General features: G+C 34.9%; 1 protein-coding gene and 1 long non-coding RNA gene across 2 annotated transcripts; one reads left to right on the top strand and one right to left on the bottom strand.

Annotated features, from left to right (window-relative positions):
• The first annotated feature begins 1,974 nt into the window (after positions 1-1,974).
• On the top strand, positions 1,975-5,691 carry LOC114914693 (uncharacterized). The gene is made up of 2 exons (XR_003802274.2): positions 1,975-2,074; positions 5,360-5,691. It is a non-coding gene; the product is annotated as an uncharacterized lncRNA (long non-coding RNA).
• LOC105055365 (tobamovirus multiplication protein 3) lies at positions 2,654-12,096 on the bottom strand. Its single transcript, XM_010937132.4, has 11 exons — positions 11,790-12,096; positions 11,266-11,356; positions 11,130-11,182; positions 10,947-11,039; positions 10,781-10,852; positions 5,954-6,026; positions 5,791-5,836; positions 4,940-5,003; positions 4,702-4,755; positions 4,531-4,608; positions 2,654-3,046 (listed from the first exon to the last, which is right to left on the bottom strand). Exons 1-11 carry the CDS (start codon positions 11,937-11,939, stop codon positions 2,954-2,956), a joined length of 867 nt encoding a protein of 288 aa, XP_010935434.1. The 5' UTR covers positions 11,940-12,096; the 3' UTR covers positions 2,654-2,953.
• Between the last annotated feature and the right edge of the window lie 4,528 nt (positions 12,097-16,624).

Here is a 16,624-nt window from a genome sequence, read left to right as displayed (position 1 = left end):
TTGGATAAGTTGGCAGTCGATCTCCTTGAACTTGCACTCGTAGTCATCGAGCAGTCGTTGCTGAGATAATCTAGGGGTAGAGTCCCTTGAAAAATTTGAGGATGGAGAAGGAGAAGGTTCGCACAGCCTTTTTCCCTTCTTGATACTATGTACATGGGAAGGAGAAAGAGATCGCCGTGAAGGATGGGGGGTGTGGCGAGAATACCGAGAATGTAGTTGTTCGACTCGATGAGAATATCGAGATGGCCGTCGTTCTAGAGATGAAGAGAGTGAACACCGTGGAGGATGGTGGCTGTGCTTAGACGGCACTGAATGAGCCACCGGCTCCTCCATCGGCAGTTGCTGCTGCTATTGTGTTTGTTGCTGTTGGAGGCTGTGAACCACCTCCGTTAACATCTTCATTTGCTGCATCAAGGCAGCAATTTGTGCGTCCATAGTGACTACAGGACATGAAGAGTTGGGCTCTGCTAATAGGAGAAGAGGAGGAATATCTTCCCGGTGGGAAGATTGCCTCACGGATCCTGTTGAATGCTGAGCTCTGATCTTAGCCATAGTTGCTCGTATTTTGTCCCTATCTAGCGTGCCAATCTGTTGCGGCCATTCTCCTGTTGCGTCCGTCGTCGGAGTAGAGCACCTGCAAAAGAAGTCCACATTGACCGAAATTGTGTTCAGCAGAGATCCTCCGATGCTTAAGTCAATGAGGAGTGGTGAACAGCAGATAGAATATTCAAAGTGGCAGAGTATTAGTCCAGAATTATCTTATCAAATGCTATTCATTTACCTTCTTTTATAGATGAGTAGTTGGTAACCATCTGTAACGGTTAGATATGTAGGTCCCGCTCGTTCCGATATTATATGCTCATGGGATGGGTGGTTATACTAGCCACTGATCATGTTCTGGCCATTATGCACTTTCTACGCTGGCAATTTCAGATAAGCCGACTATACGTCGGTAATCAAGATATATCGATCATATGTCGGTAGTTGTAGAAATCCAAATGACCATCGATCGATAACTTTGATATACCGACAGTCATCAATCTCAAATGAGTCGAGTCGTTATAGTTGGAGCCCATCAAATTTGCAGATAGCCGATTGTCAGTCGGCTAACTGATTGATAGTCGGCAAGTCGTACTTATCAGGCCGATCATAAGTCGAAAACGAGGGATCGACTGAATCACCCCAACAATACCTTTTATAATAAAATATTATAAAAGAGTATCCTAGTAAAATTTTTTATGTGCATATTATGACATCCTGTGTGCAGAAAGTCATAATTTTGACACAGGATATCATAATATGCCATAGAATATCATAATTTTTTTCAAAGAATAGATGTATTTTCGTTATTTAAACTTTTTAAACGAAAAAAATCAAATTGCACACATTACATATGTGTTAAAAAATAATTGGATAAAAATATCTCTTCTATATCATGACATCTTAGACCATATTATGACATCTTGCATACAGAATGTCATAATTACCTGGACTATATACTACAAAATATCATAATTTTTTTCAAAGAACAAGAATATTTTCATCATTCAATTTTTTAAATGAAAAAAAAAACTGCACGTATTAAATGTATATTAAAAAATGATGACTATATAGACCAATCATGTAAAGCAAGATACCCACGTCAAATTTTCTACTGCACAAAGCATTTCTCTTTTACTATTCACAGAACATGCTGGGCGCCTTTGTATCATGTTGAGCCCCAAATCCCATATATCAAGCTTAAAACAAATTTTCTTTTCCCCTAAAGCATTTCTCTTTTACTATTCACAGAACTTGCTGGGCGCCTTTGTATCATGTTGAGCCCCAAATCCCATATAACAAGCTTAAAACAAATTTTCTTCCCCGGAAGAGGGGAAAATTCAAATTCGGTTACCTGCGAACCTAACTTTCAAAGCCTTAGACATGAGAATGCCAATATAAGACTGGTAGTTCCCATGATCCATTCAGTGCCCTTAGAAATCAGATATTCAACACAAGCTTCCAATGCTTTCGACACCGCCACCGATCAGCTGCGATCTCAGAATCCTTGCGTTAAAAGTTCCACTGCTAAATGGTATGTGAATCTCTATCCAACATCTCATTGTTAATCATGCTGCTCTCTACTATATTTTTGTAACTGATAAGTTGGCTAAAATTGGCTGAAATATGTCTCATTCAGAAACTAATACATGCTAGATGATGCATAAAATGATTGCAAATATTCAAAATCTTCATAGGATGTGCATCCATGAACATTAATCTGATTTTGCCAGCATGAGAGATATCTTCGTTCCATACAAATAAAGCCCCTATCAAAAGTTGAAATGAAAGGAGGAATTCAATGAAACTCCACCCCAAACTGCCAATTATAACCTATTTACTGGAAACAGAACTTCGTCATGTTCACCTTCAAATATACTTCAACGGTATTCAGACAAGTACACCAACTGAATACTGAATATTCACGGAGTGATTTGAGACTTAAATGGCAAGCTGTGAAAAGAGTGAACCCATAAACATTCACAGTAAGATAAATGACTTGAAACAAAAGTGATAATGATATAGAAAAAAACGAAGGTTACAGAAAGCTTAAGTCATGCATAAAACCGAACTAATGCTAAGATGATCCAAGAACGGTCACACTAGAATCCACTTCAGCGATAGAGCACCAAAAAGTGCAAATACTTATAAGATGGACTAGAAGTCAAACCAACAAAACGCATTGTTATGACAAAAAGGAATACCATACAGACCTTGCACAACATTGTTCCCACTTTTCACATGCTCCCTACAAGCAAATAAAACCTTTGACCAACATTACAGCTATGGTAGGATGCCATTTTTGCTGTTCTCTTTCCTGCAAACTTCTGTATGGAGGAGCATCAGCTGTCAAAAGCTCGAGTTGTTCTGGCAATGAGGCTTAACCAGGGCAAATTAGCATGTATTCCCAGAATCAGTGAATGGGGTGATACTGTGTGATTCCACGCTTTGGTGGCAACTTCCTCAGTATGAATAGGACTAGAGACGAAGGAAGAATTTCAACAAGCTGCAAAGATTTGCAAAAATAACCATCAGTTGTGCATACATAAAACTCTTCACCCTCTCAGATAATGTCAGCTAAATCCAAACAACATAACAGAATACTAAATTTAGCTGGGGTAAGAACCATATGTCATATGACTGCTAATTGAGGCCAAACCGTTGATGATTACTTCAGAATTAATTATAACCGATCAAGCTTTACAGAACCACAAAAAATTTACTCATCTGTCATATAGACCTAATCCTAACTCAGCCCATAAGCAGGATAATCAGTTAAAAGTTTCACCCCACGATTTAACAGGGTCAATTACAGGACAAGCTAGACTTAGATCAAGCCCAGACTGATTTCTTTAGACAGTTGGCTTAGTGAAAGGAGAGTTCAGCTCATAAAGAACAATAAGACATATCAGCCATCATCTCATTGAAAAATGAAACTAATGATGCTACCATTACCCATTGCCACAGAAGGATATGTGTCAATTTTTAAGGTTAAACATTTTTAGTGTAAAGTTATCTTCGATTATAGTAATGCCTCCATGAACCATCATCTCAACTGCAAAAACCGAAACCATTTCTTTTCTGATAAAAGCCAGTTAGCCAGAAAAAAGAAAATTTTCCTTGCAGACTTCCATGAACTGCAAAATCATACATTTTCTGCCAAAAGTCTATATTTCAACTATTCTCAACGTCTCTTAAATGACAACTTTGTAAACTTGCTCAAAGAAAAGTAATAATATGATCTTATAAAACAAAAGAAACTACAAAAATCAAGAATGACAATCTCATCTGGCCGGAACTATGAGCATGCATATGGTACATCTGAATTTAATTCAACACGTATGTGATGCTGACCTAACCAATAATTCAAGCATGGGTTATTTCAATATATTTATTTAGTTTTAAAGATCGTTTGCTAATTTTTCTCAAAAATTCAATGTTAGAAAATGTGTGAACTGTTCACAAATATCTGACAGATCTCTAGCTGATGCTTAGTTACACAGATTCTCAGTCCCAAGCAACAGGCTGCCAATAAGCAAGCACAGAATTTTTGCTCCAGAATATTCAGAGATTAAGAAATGACAACCAACAAACAAAAAATCCAAGCCAATTGGAACATCTCTACCGTCCCACATGGATATTACCCTACCAAAACACCTAGATACATGAAACATGGTCATGTAGGATCAATGTTAACCTCCATGTTCCAGTCAAGGTTTTAAATCCTGAGGATGGTGCCATCCCGATTTTTCCACAGAAAGGGATGCTTACCATCCCGCCTTGTCCCAACACCTGAGATAGGAGATTTAGTAGGACACATCGATCACGTTGCTGGAATGATGGCGGTATGATCCTATCCTAACACTTGGGATGGTACCCCATGCTGGTGTCCAGCAGGATGGTCCACTGGAATTTGAAACCATGGTTCCAGTTGCTTGCCTACTAAGGTGCCATAAAGTTTCGATGTATGAACATGGCTCAAGCACATACCAGGTAGTATAAAAAGTTCAAAATCGGATGGTTTAGAACATCAAGATCTGCAGCCTTATCAAAAGCATTGAAGCTCATCTGCGGAATAAATTAAATTAGAAAAGATAACTGTCAGCACATAAGATTTAGATTGTTATAGATTAGTCAATGAGGTATAGTATTCACACCTACCATGATACACCTCACCATAAAACAGGAGAAACATATAGTTGTAACATAGCCAACCTGTATACAAAAATGGAGACAAATAATTAATAATAAGCCAAAGGTCCTTACAAAAGCTCAGTTACCAAATACAAAAGCAAAAAAAAAAAAGAAAAAGAAAAAAAGAAAGGAAAAAAGAAAAGAAAAGAAAAAGAAAGAAAGAAAAGAAAAGAAGAGAAAAGAAAAGAAGACAGTCTAAACACACCTCCTCCAACTTTTTGCGTCGCCCTTTGGACTCAACAGGGAAGCGTCGCAACATTAGGAAGAGCCTGTCAATAGGAAAAATATGATTACAGAAATCAAAACTGAAGGAGTTTCATATGGACCGCACATCTGTTAACATCTCCAAGTTGTCTCATGCATCCTACTATCCTAGAGAACATGCTGATTATCTCAAAAATTAGCGTTGCCCATGTGAAACTAAGTATAGCACCTGCTTTCCTAATTGATACAGCTTTCTTTAGCACTTTGTAGGATTTAGACAGATCAGCAAACACCTGATCTGCTGCAAAGTAGGAGGATCCATATTATCGACCTAGTGGATTATCCTCTTCTGATGTATCTAGCACATATGCACATAAATCTTTTAGCATGCACGTTATAACCAAAGGATAATATAATGCAGGTTTATGTTTATCCTTGAAATTTCTAAATGCATACAAATGTCTCTATACCTGGGAGTTTAGCTCAATACGAGGAATTGCAGAATCAGAGCATGGTGCACTCAGCAGAAAGAACACAAAAACAATAGTATCATCGACTGAGGCCCATAGCTCATGCCAATATGTAATGGCAATAACTGTGGCATATTTATACTACTTGAATCATAGAAAGGCTATGACGGTTGCATCAAGATGTCTACATCAGGTATTTATCTTAAGAAATGCATTGTATTTATCTTAAGAAATGCCTTGCCTGGACTTTTAGAACCAATTTCATACTATATTTCACAAACAACTACTGTCTCATGAACATTGAATGCGATAGAGATAAGAAACCGGTTTTTGTAGGAAAAGCAGAAAATTGCAAATAACACATAAAAACAGTATGTCTCACCTCCCTCCATACAGAAGAAAGCCAAGGGCGGCAAACAATGAAACACCTGCAATTATAGATACTCTCAAATTGTTAGAGGTTTACAAGAATAAAACTTTTTTTGTAATGAGTAAAACAAACCATATTCCAGCAATATACAATAATTTATAGAAAAACCAAGCACCTGCAAAGAATATCTTGGATAGGATGATCAAAGGTTGGACAGGCTTCCACCATATTAGCAACCACAATGCAATCTGTGAACAATTAAAATGGGAAATTATCCAAGCATCTCATGACAGAGCTATGCTAGAAAAATTTTACAAGGATTTTGAACTTCAAAGAGCAGAATCCCAGAATTATATACCAAAAAGAAACTATTAGGCACCAAAAAAGAAGTTGGTCCTCAATAACTTTCAAGAAATGGTTTCACTCAATCAATAAAAGATTTGACAAAAAGAATGGTTTGCATTATAGTAAAGATGCCAAAATGGGGACACATCAGACCTTGCAAAAGAAGATATCACAAATGCTATTCTACATTGATACCGTAGTAGTCATCTTAGTACGTGCAAAAGAATAATAGAGATGAAATATACTGACCACTAGAGGCCATATTTCTTAATAATTCAAACAACTCATCAAAATAAGGACATTAGTAGATGCTAAGATTTTAATGACAAATAAGCATGGCATGTATCAGCCAGCTGCCTCAACCTTTTATCCAGGTGAGATATTAGCATGTTAAAGCAAGGAGGTTTAATTGAAGAAGCCTGTGTACATAATAATCACTTTAACATGGGTTCAGAAAATAACTTTTGTAACTGGCCAACGCGCTAAAGTACCCTCATCCACAGAATCACCCAGAGATGTTTTTTCTTTTTCTTTTTAAAAAAGAGAAAAAACAGTATTTTGCCAACTGAGCATTTGTTTTTAGAAATCTCAAAATGAGATGGAAGGAACAGGTGTCACTTTTATTTTTGAAAAAACAGAAAAATTGAAAAATGATGCCAATTGTCACATTGAAACTAATGATAATAGCAAAGTTTTCAGACTGATTAAAAATCCATTTCTACTTAGTTTGCTAATAAGCATGGTTTCAATGTGTGAGGTTGGTTGGGCCATTCCTGAGTCCCAATATATGCCAAACTAGGCCCAAAGCATAATAGATTCACCAAGTTTGATTCACCATAAACTTCTTCATGCCCAAACTGAACTCATGCACACAATTGTTCCCTCCAAACCTCTCCTCTGCAAACCTGTTTAAGCCTTAAACAAATTGCAGCAAGGAGTGGCCCTTTAACCGGCAATAGAGGCAAATCATTCAGCGATCAAATTAATTCGACCAGTTTCAACTAGGGCAAGGCAGTTTGTCAGAGGAGGGAAACAATGGCAGTTGTGAAGCACAATTCAAGTGATTACATCAATCAAAAAGTAAGGCAGACCAGAGTGAACAGAAAAGGAAGAGAATTCCAATAACCAATACAAAAGATTACAGCATCTTCCAGTTGGAAAATGCCTATTTATGATGGTTAGGGCATATGAACTCAGAACTGCCAATATATTGACCTCCTATGAATCATTGGTATCCACTACTCATCATCCTCACTATCATCTGCCTCAAATTCTACCCAATGTTCCCCAAGTACGTTATTAAAGCCAAAGTGATGAACATGTACAACGTTCCTTGCAATTTTCATGCCCATCAACTTCAACATTGCTTGCAACATGGTAATGCTCCAAGGGTTGAGAGAAATGATCCATGAAGTGATCTCTTTGGAATAGAGTTTTAACATGTTGCTCTGAGGATGTCAGTAAAGGGAAAAAGTCAAACAAAGTGGCTTCTAAATGTGCGTTAAGGTGTCATGAAAACATATGCTTATTTTGGTAAATCAATAGGACCCTGTTAAGAGCTTGGACAAAAAGTTAATTTGTGTCATTGGATAAGCAATACTCTCTATAATAGTCAAAGATTGCTATTCCCAAGAGTACAACTTTCTACGTCTACCATAACTCAGCCATACCAGTCTATTGCACACTTTTCACTTTTACAATGACCAAATACCGCCCTCCTCGAGTAGTTTATGAGGGAAAGAGCAAGGCCATTTTTATATTTGAACAAAAATTGAAATCATAGTACTTGAATATTGTGTAATTGTATAATATAAAAGTAGAATGCAATAACAAGTTTTATCCAATTACAGAATTCGCTGAATCCCATTTTCCACTTCACAAAAGGTCCTATGTAATGAAAGGAGAAGACTAATGGTCATTTACATGCTTTATTGACAAAACTCGATGATGATATATCTAGTACTAAATCATACATTCTATCACATATAATCTAAACTATTAGGAAAAACAAGTTCTAAGATCTATAGGTCAAAAAGAAAAGGTGCAAGGTTACTGGAATAGGATTATTAACGTTTGAATTACCCTTCTGATCAAATCCAAAAACAGATCAGCTGGAGTTTATTGTTGATAGCCTGTACAAAATGACAAACAAATTGACAGAAGAACCAAAGAAAAACTAGATAGATGGGTGCCCCCTTTCTCTTTAATTTTGTTCATCGAATAATTATAATACCTCACATTGATATGACCCTTAGTTAACTAGGTCAGAAGAGGGAAGACCAAGAGCATTTATGAAACAAAAGCATCTAGGAATTTTTTGGAATAAAATAATACAAGAAATACATGATATATAACAACTGTAAGTCCATCGTGCCTCCTCCCTCCCTCCCTCCCTCCCTCCTCTATCTATCTATCCATCCATCTATCCCCCACTCTTTTTAAAATTCCTCAAATCAGGTTGCACCCTCCCTCCCTCCCTCTCTATCCATCTATATAATCCCCCCCCCTCTTTTTAAAATTCCTCAAATCAGGTTGCACCAGCCATAACCATCAGGCTGGCGCCCCCTCCCTCCCTCCCTCCTTCTCTCCCTCTCTCTCTCTCTCTATCTATCTATCCATCTATCTATACATCCCCCCTCTTTTTAAAATTCCTCAAATCATGTTGCACCAGCCACACTAAGCAGCTGAAGAACAAGAAGTCACCTTCTTCCAAGAGAATGGCCATGTAGCCTCTATTCTTACCGGATCTGGTTGTGATGCCTCCAATCCCACCTTTTCTGCCTATGCCACATATGTTACCATGAAATCTAGCTACAAAGACTCAAACAGAAATTTCATCTCTCTATTGCCTCAAATCCTCCTGCCCCCTTCCTCCCATCCACTACCCTGACAACTCACCATGACAAGCCACCGACGCACACAACTACCATTATTGCCCTTATTCTTTCTTATCTCTTCACTTTAGAGGAAGAGAGGGGAAACAAAAACTATAGATATGATTTTTGCCCGAGTAGCAAGTGACTTGGATGAATCAAAGCCAAATTGAGTAGTTGAATCACACAAATGATCAGTGGTATGGGTTTTCGGATGTTCAGGTTCTCATCCAACCTAGCCCACTAAGGCTAGTGGGTCACAAGTCGAATTGCTTGCACATGCCAAATTTTCAAACACCATATGGAGTGATTGGGCAGTAAATAATATACAGTTACTGGCCAACTAGACTACTTAAAACTCTCCAAGAGTCCTGTATGTGGACCAGTCGGACTACTTAAAAACTGCATAATAGACTCTGGTCGCATGTGCAAAACCTAAAGCCTCCATGCAAATCCAATCACATTAGTCCATCAATCTATCTTTGAACATATTATGTCCATTAATAAGAGAATCTAGAACACCTTTCTTGTTAAACATATTTAGAGTGTTAATATCTGATGAAGGAAAAAAAGATGGTCATACCACTCCTAAGTGCACAATTGAAACACCTTGATCCAACATTCTGTTTCAAAATACAGTGCGTAAGGCCACATATATGGCTGTATATGTGTAGGCCTTTATATGCAATTAGTAGATGAAACGGGCCACATATGGGACAAAAAGATGGTTACTTAGAACTTTGTGGGCACTAACTAGTTTTGATGCATATGCAACCTAATTATAACTCGCATATCTAGACCTTTTAACGTTCTGTGATGACATATATCGTCAGTCTTTCCAAGGCAGATAAGGCAATGTTCAAGCTAAAGGTCTAACCAGCTACATGAATATTAACAATGTTAATATTGCTAACTATTGCTACTAAGAATCAAGTACCTGATAATAACTATTAATTGCTGGATCTTATGGTTATTACAGTGGCTATTTATTCATAAAACATTATTGCGATGATTATTATGATATATAATACATTTTATCTTTTTAAATATTTAAAATATTAACAACTTGTGCACCTGCATGCATGACCCGCACAACACATATGTGCTATGTGGTCCCTTGACCTCTAGCATACTGCATCTGCCTCTTAAAACATTCACTCATCATGATGTGGCTCTCTGAGAAGTCTTGCATGTGAAAGAGAGAGTACAAAAGGGGAAAGATTCATAATAGAAGGGAAAATTCCTTCATTTAAAGATCATGGTATCTTGATTTGCCCATTTAATCGTAATAATAGCAAATGGACACATGTCATTTTATTTATGCTGTCAAAGCTAGTCATAAGTTTTCAAGCATGCTTCTTGCAATTCCAACACTGGCTTCACATATTAGTTGAGTGAAGATTTGTCTACTCTCCATAAATTACTTATTATCAATGCCTATTCACCCACAAGTTATTAAGATGTTAACTCTTGGATACAGTTCAATCACCAATTGACAATATCAAGAAGCTCTTTTAGATGCACATTAATTGCATGAATACAGAATTCTGAAAATGGAAAATATTCTACAAGAGTATTTTCTGTTTTTAGATTTTAATTCAGCTACTATGATAAAAATAATTATAGATTTCCAATAATCAACCCTTAAAGAAAGGAGTTGACAGCCAACAATGCAACGCACAGAATCATGACTCCATTTTTACTTATAGCATTGCAATAAAGAAACCACCCATCTCTTTTGGAGTTTCATTGTTCATCATGCAGAGCATCAACTATGTTCTTACTTGAGCAACATAAACCACTGCATTAATCGTATAGAACGTCGGCCTAAGCCCATCAGTAGATACTGCTCGTGCCTGCCATAAATTGCATTTTGAGAAATTAAATATAAAGGAAACTAGGCAAGGATCCAGACCAATGACTAAAAAAGAGCCAAAGTTGAAAGCCAACCTGATAATATATTTCGGCCCAAAACAATACCAAAAGCGCATAGGTAGTGAAGAATGCAAGACCCGGCAGATCGAGAAGAATGTGTTGGATGATCTAGAAAGGAAAACCAATAAAAGTTATAACCTAAATCCACTTTAAAATAAAATACGCTCGGATGTGGACAGGAGAAAGAATGAAGCAAACCTCGGGCTTTAATTGTTGCACACTACGGCGAAATACGAAGACAACTGATCGAACTGCAAATGGAAAGAACCACACATTCACCATAAGAAGGGGACTTTAGCATATTTATATTGAACTAGTAAACATGGATACTAACCCCCATTGACCAGAAAGTTCAAGAAATGAAAGACCTTTTGTGTCGTCCAACCATACTCCGGAACTCTACATTCAATTCTCACCAATTGGATCTGCAAGATAGAAATTCAATACCAAATGATGATTATAACCTACCAAATGCGACCCTTAGTGCCTTTTTTTTTTTTTCCCTTTTTTGGAGCACAATCCATCAAACAAAGCACATCATTCACAAAAAGCGAGTGCTCAAGACCAAATAAAGCTCCTAAGATCAATAATAAATAATTACAATCGCATTATTTATCTTTATGCTTTAAATCTTTCATACCGTCGGTTCTGACAGCGAGATTACTTGTAATGAGGGAACTAATAAACCCCAACCCTACGGATTGTAACAACCCTGCATCGCAGAATCGAAACCCTAGCAAACAGCAACAGCTACCAAACTTTGAAGAAAAAGAAAAAAAAATCGATTCAAACTGATCTATGGAATTGATTTTGGAGAGGATGGAGGGGGAGAGGGGGGGGGGGGGAGAGAGAGATTACGAGAGCGACGGCTGAAACGAATCCGAATAGCCCAGCGAGGGTTTGGAAGATCCGATCCTGCCACAAGGTCGAGTTATTCACCTCGTCCCACCAATCCCACGCGTTCTTCAGCGCGTACGCAGGAACCGACGAGTCCATCGCGCTCCCCATGGAATGCCTCCCCGGAATTTTCAAACTTTCCGGTGACCGGAGAATGATCTCGGCGATCGCAGGCGCCGGAGATTCGTGAACTCAAGAGGGCTAAAAAATAAAAAAATCAAAAAAAAAAAAGAGGAAGAAAGGGGGAAGGGGGAATAGATTGCTTTCGATAGCAAGAACGGAAAACACTACGCGGCCCAAACGACGAACCAAACCAGCCTGTCGATCCTACCTAGAACGGATGGATTTGGTTGAAAAGATACGTGAGCGGACCAGATCAGCCCACGCGGTGGAGTCTCCACGCGGCCGCTAAGAGGAACGGGATTGTTGCGATGGCAATGGGTGTAACTAAGGTTGCAGGAGCGCCGACTTGATGTTGGCGCGTGCATTGCATGTGACAACGAAGGATTATTATCCCAGAAATGATTCCGGCGAAGGGTGAAGACGCCAAAAAAAAAAAAAAAATCCAACTTCGTCAAAATAATGATTGTCTCGAGAGCCCAACTCACATTCCGTCGTCTTCCCGACGGTTTGAGAGATTAGAGGTCACCGCTGTACCATAAAATCCAGAGCTCTTTCCTAATTAATATAAAAAAAAAATTATTTACATAAATAATTTAATTTTTAATTTATTTATCAGATTAATATAAAAATAATAAAAAATTACTTTGAATGATATTTTATCATCTTTACGTGACCTCCATTTTCCATCTAAACAATGTCAAAAAAATAAAATAAAATAAAATCATCAAATAATAAGATATTTTTAAAAATATCATTTGAAATGACGTTTTAAAAACGTCATTCTAAATGATGTTTTTAAAAATACCATATTATTTAGTAATTTTAATTTTTTTAAAAATAATAAAAAATAAAAATAAAAATTTTAAATTTATAAAAAAATAAAAATTTTAATTTTGATAAAAATAAAAATTATCATTTAAAATTAGTATCTCTATTTCAAATTATTTTTTTTAAAAAATATTTAAAAAAAATTGGTGTAAAAAAAATTAAAAATACCATAAAAAAATTGAAAAGAAATAGAAATTATAATTTTAAATTTTAAAAAAATAAAAATTTTAATTTTAATTCAAATAAAAATTATTATTTCAAATTACAATCTACTTTTCAAATTAATTTTTTTAAAAAAATATCATAAAAAAAGAAAAAAAAAGAAAAATTATAATTTTGAATGAATTTAAAAAAATTTTAATTTTAATTCAAATAATAAAAATAATTTTAAATTATTTTCTCCATCTAAAATTAATTTTTTAAAAAAATATTTAAAAATTTAAAAAATAAAAATTAACATATAAAAGAAAGAAATGAGAAAGAAATGAAAAAAAATAAAAATTATAAATTTTAATTTTAAAAAAAATAAAATTTTTAATTTTAATTAAAATAAAAAACATCATTTCAAATTATTTTTTACATTTCAAATTAATTTATTTAAAAAAATTCTAAACAAATGAAAAAAATACATAAAAGAATTTTCATAAAAACAGAAAAAAATGGTAAAAATGAGAAAAATTTAAAATAATAATTTTAAATTATAAAAAATTAAAAATTTAATTTGAATTCAAAAAAAATAAAAGAAAAAAATGCCATAAAAAAGTGAAAAAAAGGAAAAAATATGAAAAAAATAAATTTTGTAAATTAAAATTATAAAAAAAATAAAAATTTTAACTTTAATTCAAATAAAAAATATCATTTCAAATTACTTTAACCATTTTAAATTATTTTTTTAAAAAAATATCTGAAAAAAAGAAAAAATTGATGTAAAAAAATAAAAAACACCATAAAAAAAGAAAAAAGGGGAAAAAATTGAATTAAAAAAAATAAAAATTCTAATTCTAATTCAAAAATAAAAATTATAATTTTGAATTTAAAAAAATAAAAATTATAATTATAATTCAAATAAAAAAAATCATTTCAAATTACTAAATTAATTTAAATTTAATTTTTTAAAAAATATTTCAAACAAAGGAAAAAAATACCTAAAAAAATGTCAAAAAGGATAAAAATGAGAGAAAATTAAAATTATAATTTTAAATTATAAAAATTTTAATTCCAAAAAATAAAAAAAATGCTATAAAAGAAGTGAATAAAAGGAAAAAAAATGATAAAAAAATAAAAATTATAATTATAAATTTTAAAAAAAAATTAACTTTAATTTGAATAAAGATTTCGGATCCCTGCGACGGACGGCGGCGGGCCCCGACGATGGCCCCGCGGTGACCCGACGGCGGCCCCATGACGGGCCCCCGGCGGCGATCCCCGCAGTGGCCCCCCAGCGGCAGGTCCTCAGCGACGGCCCTCCGATGGTGGTCCCGTGCGGCCCTGCGGCATCCTTCTATTTCGATCTTTTTATTTTTTATTTTTATCTTATTATTTTTTATTTTTTATTTTTATCTCATTAGATTCAGATTTATTTTAAAATTCGATTTGATCCTAATTTAAAATTTTAAAAATATATTATATTTCATGAAAACGTAGACCTGTCAGTTGATCAATGTAGGATATTCTACGATATCCATATAAAATATATATTTGATTATATATTTTTATACGGATACCGTAAAATATATACATTGGTCAATTGATTGTCCAGTTTGGACAGTTTGGGAATTGTATTTAATTGTATAGGTAATTACATTATTCGAATGATATGCGAAGAGTTCAGAAAAAATTTCGGATAGTATTTTTCTTTAGTTCTCTTCACACATTTTCAATCGTGTGGGGAGAATTAAGAGAAAATACTGTCGAAATTTTTTTCGGCCTTTTGCATATCGTTTGATTAATATAATTAACTTATAGAATTAATGTAATTCTCGAATGGGATAGGATCTATCTGTACCTATTTGTTGATGATATGATGCATTTATCATGTAAAATTTTTGAAACGATAAAATAATTAGTAATACTAAATATTTTGATTTTGATTTTGTCATAGGTTTCTCTGAGAAAATGATCAGTACTCAAGTTCGTGTACTATTGTATTATGATGATATGATACAGAATGATGAAACTGGTATGCAGTATGTCATCCTGCAAATCAGATGATTAGAGTATCTTCATCATTATCATGTCAAGAATTATTGGACCATTTATACAGCAGTATTTCTGTAGATAAAAAAAAATATGAAATGAAATTGAAATGAAAATCTCCTAATCTGTCGGGACAGTTAATGCAGAGTAATTATATCTTAGTTCTAATTGATGATGATGAAGATGTCGAAGAAATACTGACATTTCCTTTGAAATATTCAGAATATCGATTTTTAGAATTATATATTGAAAAAAAAAATGTACCAAGCTTTGGATACTATATGTTCGACCTTCCTCACCTTTCGTAACTCCTATGGTGCAAATCGATAGTGTTGAGGTCGTATTTGCAGAACAACATTTCACTACTACTGGCCCTAGTTGTCCAATTATTCAGAATCCTATGGTGACTTCTCCTATGTCTTCTGCTATGGTGACTTCTCCTTTGCTAGAAGTAGTGGTAAGTGCGGGAGACGACACTCATATAGGGAATGATGACTGAGTAGTCGGTGGAATACATTCTGATAATCTAGGTTTTGAGTCAGATGAAAGCGGAGATGAAGACTATTGGATGGATGAGGACAGTAGCAGTAATGATGATGATGGTGAAGATGAGAATACTGATGAAGATGTTCAGGCTAATATTAATGTGGGAGAACCTCAATCTCATTTGCACGAACCCCCATAACTTTTTAACGATATAAATTTAGATGATGGTGGTTGTATTAGTGCTGGTCGAAGATTGAATTCTGACTATCAGTTTTGGGATTCCTTGATGACTGAATTTTCTAAAGGTCTAATGTTTGAGAGTAAAAATTATGTAAGGAGAGCTGTTGATCTTTATCACATTATAAAGCATCGGACATACAATGTAGTTCAGTCGCATTCGAAATTATGGTCCGTACGATGCGCATCATCAGATAATGTTCAAAATTGTAAATGAAAGTTTCGTGCTATATTATTGAAAAAATATAGATATTTTTAAATCATAAAATATGAGGGTCTTCACACTTGTTTGTTTACGGGGTTGTGTTAAGACCACAAATATGTCAGTGAAAGGATGATTGGCACACTAGGTTTATTAAATATCATCGCAGATGAGTCTATTGGATGGAGTCCACCATGTGCCTATTATCGATACTGCTTAAGACATATCTGCAGTAATTTCAACACTCATTTTAAAAATATGCAACTGAAAAAAATAGTATGGCAAGCAGGAAGCAATCATCAAGTTCTCAAGTTCAACTTTATTATGGGTAGGATCAGAACAGTGAATGAAGAAGCTTGAAGCTGGTTGTCCGAGATAGAAAAGGAGAAGTGGACGTTGGTACATGATGATGGCCTGCGCTATGGTGTCTTAACTATAAATTTGTTGAAGATTTTTAACAGTATTTTACGAGGAGTTAGAAATGTGCCAATTATAGCTTGTGTTCAAATGACATTTTATCGTCTTGTGAAATACTTCAATATGAGGCATGCCCAAGTCTTAAGATATGTAGAGGAGAATTCAAATAATCTTTTTACTTCTCATATTGCAATTAAGATTGCTGAAGATCAAGTTAAAGCTAACCAGCACCGAGTAACAGTATTCAATATTCTAAGAGGTATATATGAAGTGCTTATGAGGAGAGCAAGCACAGGGTTATGAGGTG

This window comes from Elaeis guineensis, chromosome 12 (assembly GCF_000442705.2).
Source record: "Elaeis guineensis isolate ETL-2024a chromosome 12, EG11, whole genome shotgun sequence".
Taxonomy (NCBI): domain Eukaryota; kingdom Viridiplantae; phylum Streptophyta; class Magnoliopsida; order Arecales; family Arecaceae; genus Elaeis; species Elaeis guineensis.
This window is presented reverse-complemented; position numbering and strand designations above follow the sequence as displayed.

Bases quoted from the DNA above. Each gene is read 5' to 3' on its own strand.
- LOC105055365 (XM_010937132.4), bottom strand. From the start codon at position 11,939: ATGGGGAGCGCGATGGACTCGTCGGTTCCTGCGTACGCGCTGAAGAAC. The intron at 11,040-11,129 runs GTTTGCTTCATT...TTTCCTTTCTAG, and splicing joins TGCAACAATTAAAGCCCGAG to ATCATCCAACACATTCTTCT. The intron at 4,609-4,701 runs GTAGGTGTGAAT...TTTATTCCGCAG, and splicing joins TTATGGTGAGGTGTATCATG to ATGAGCTTCAATGCTTTTGA.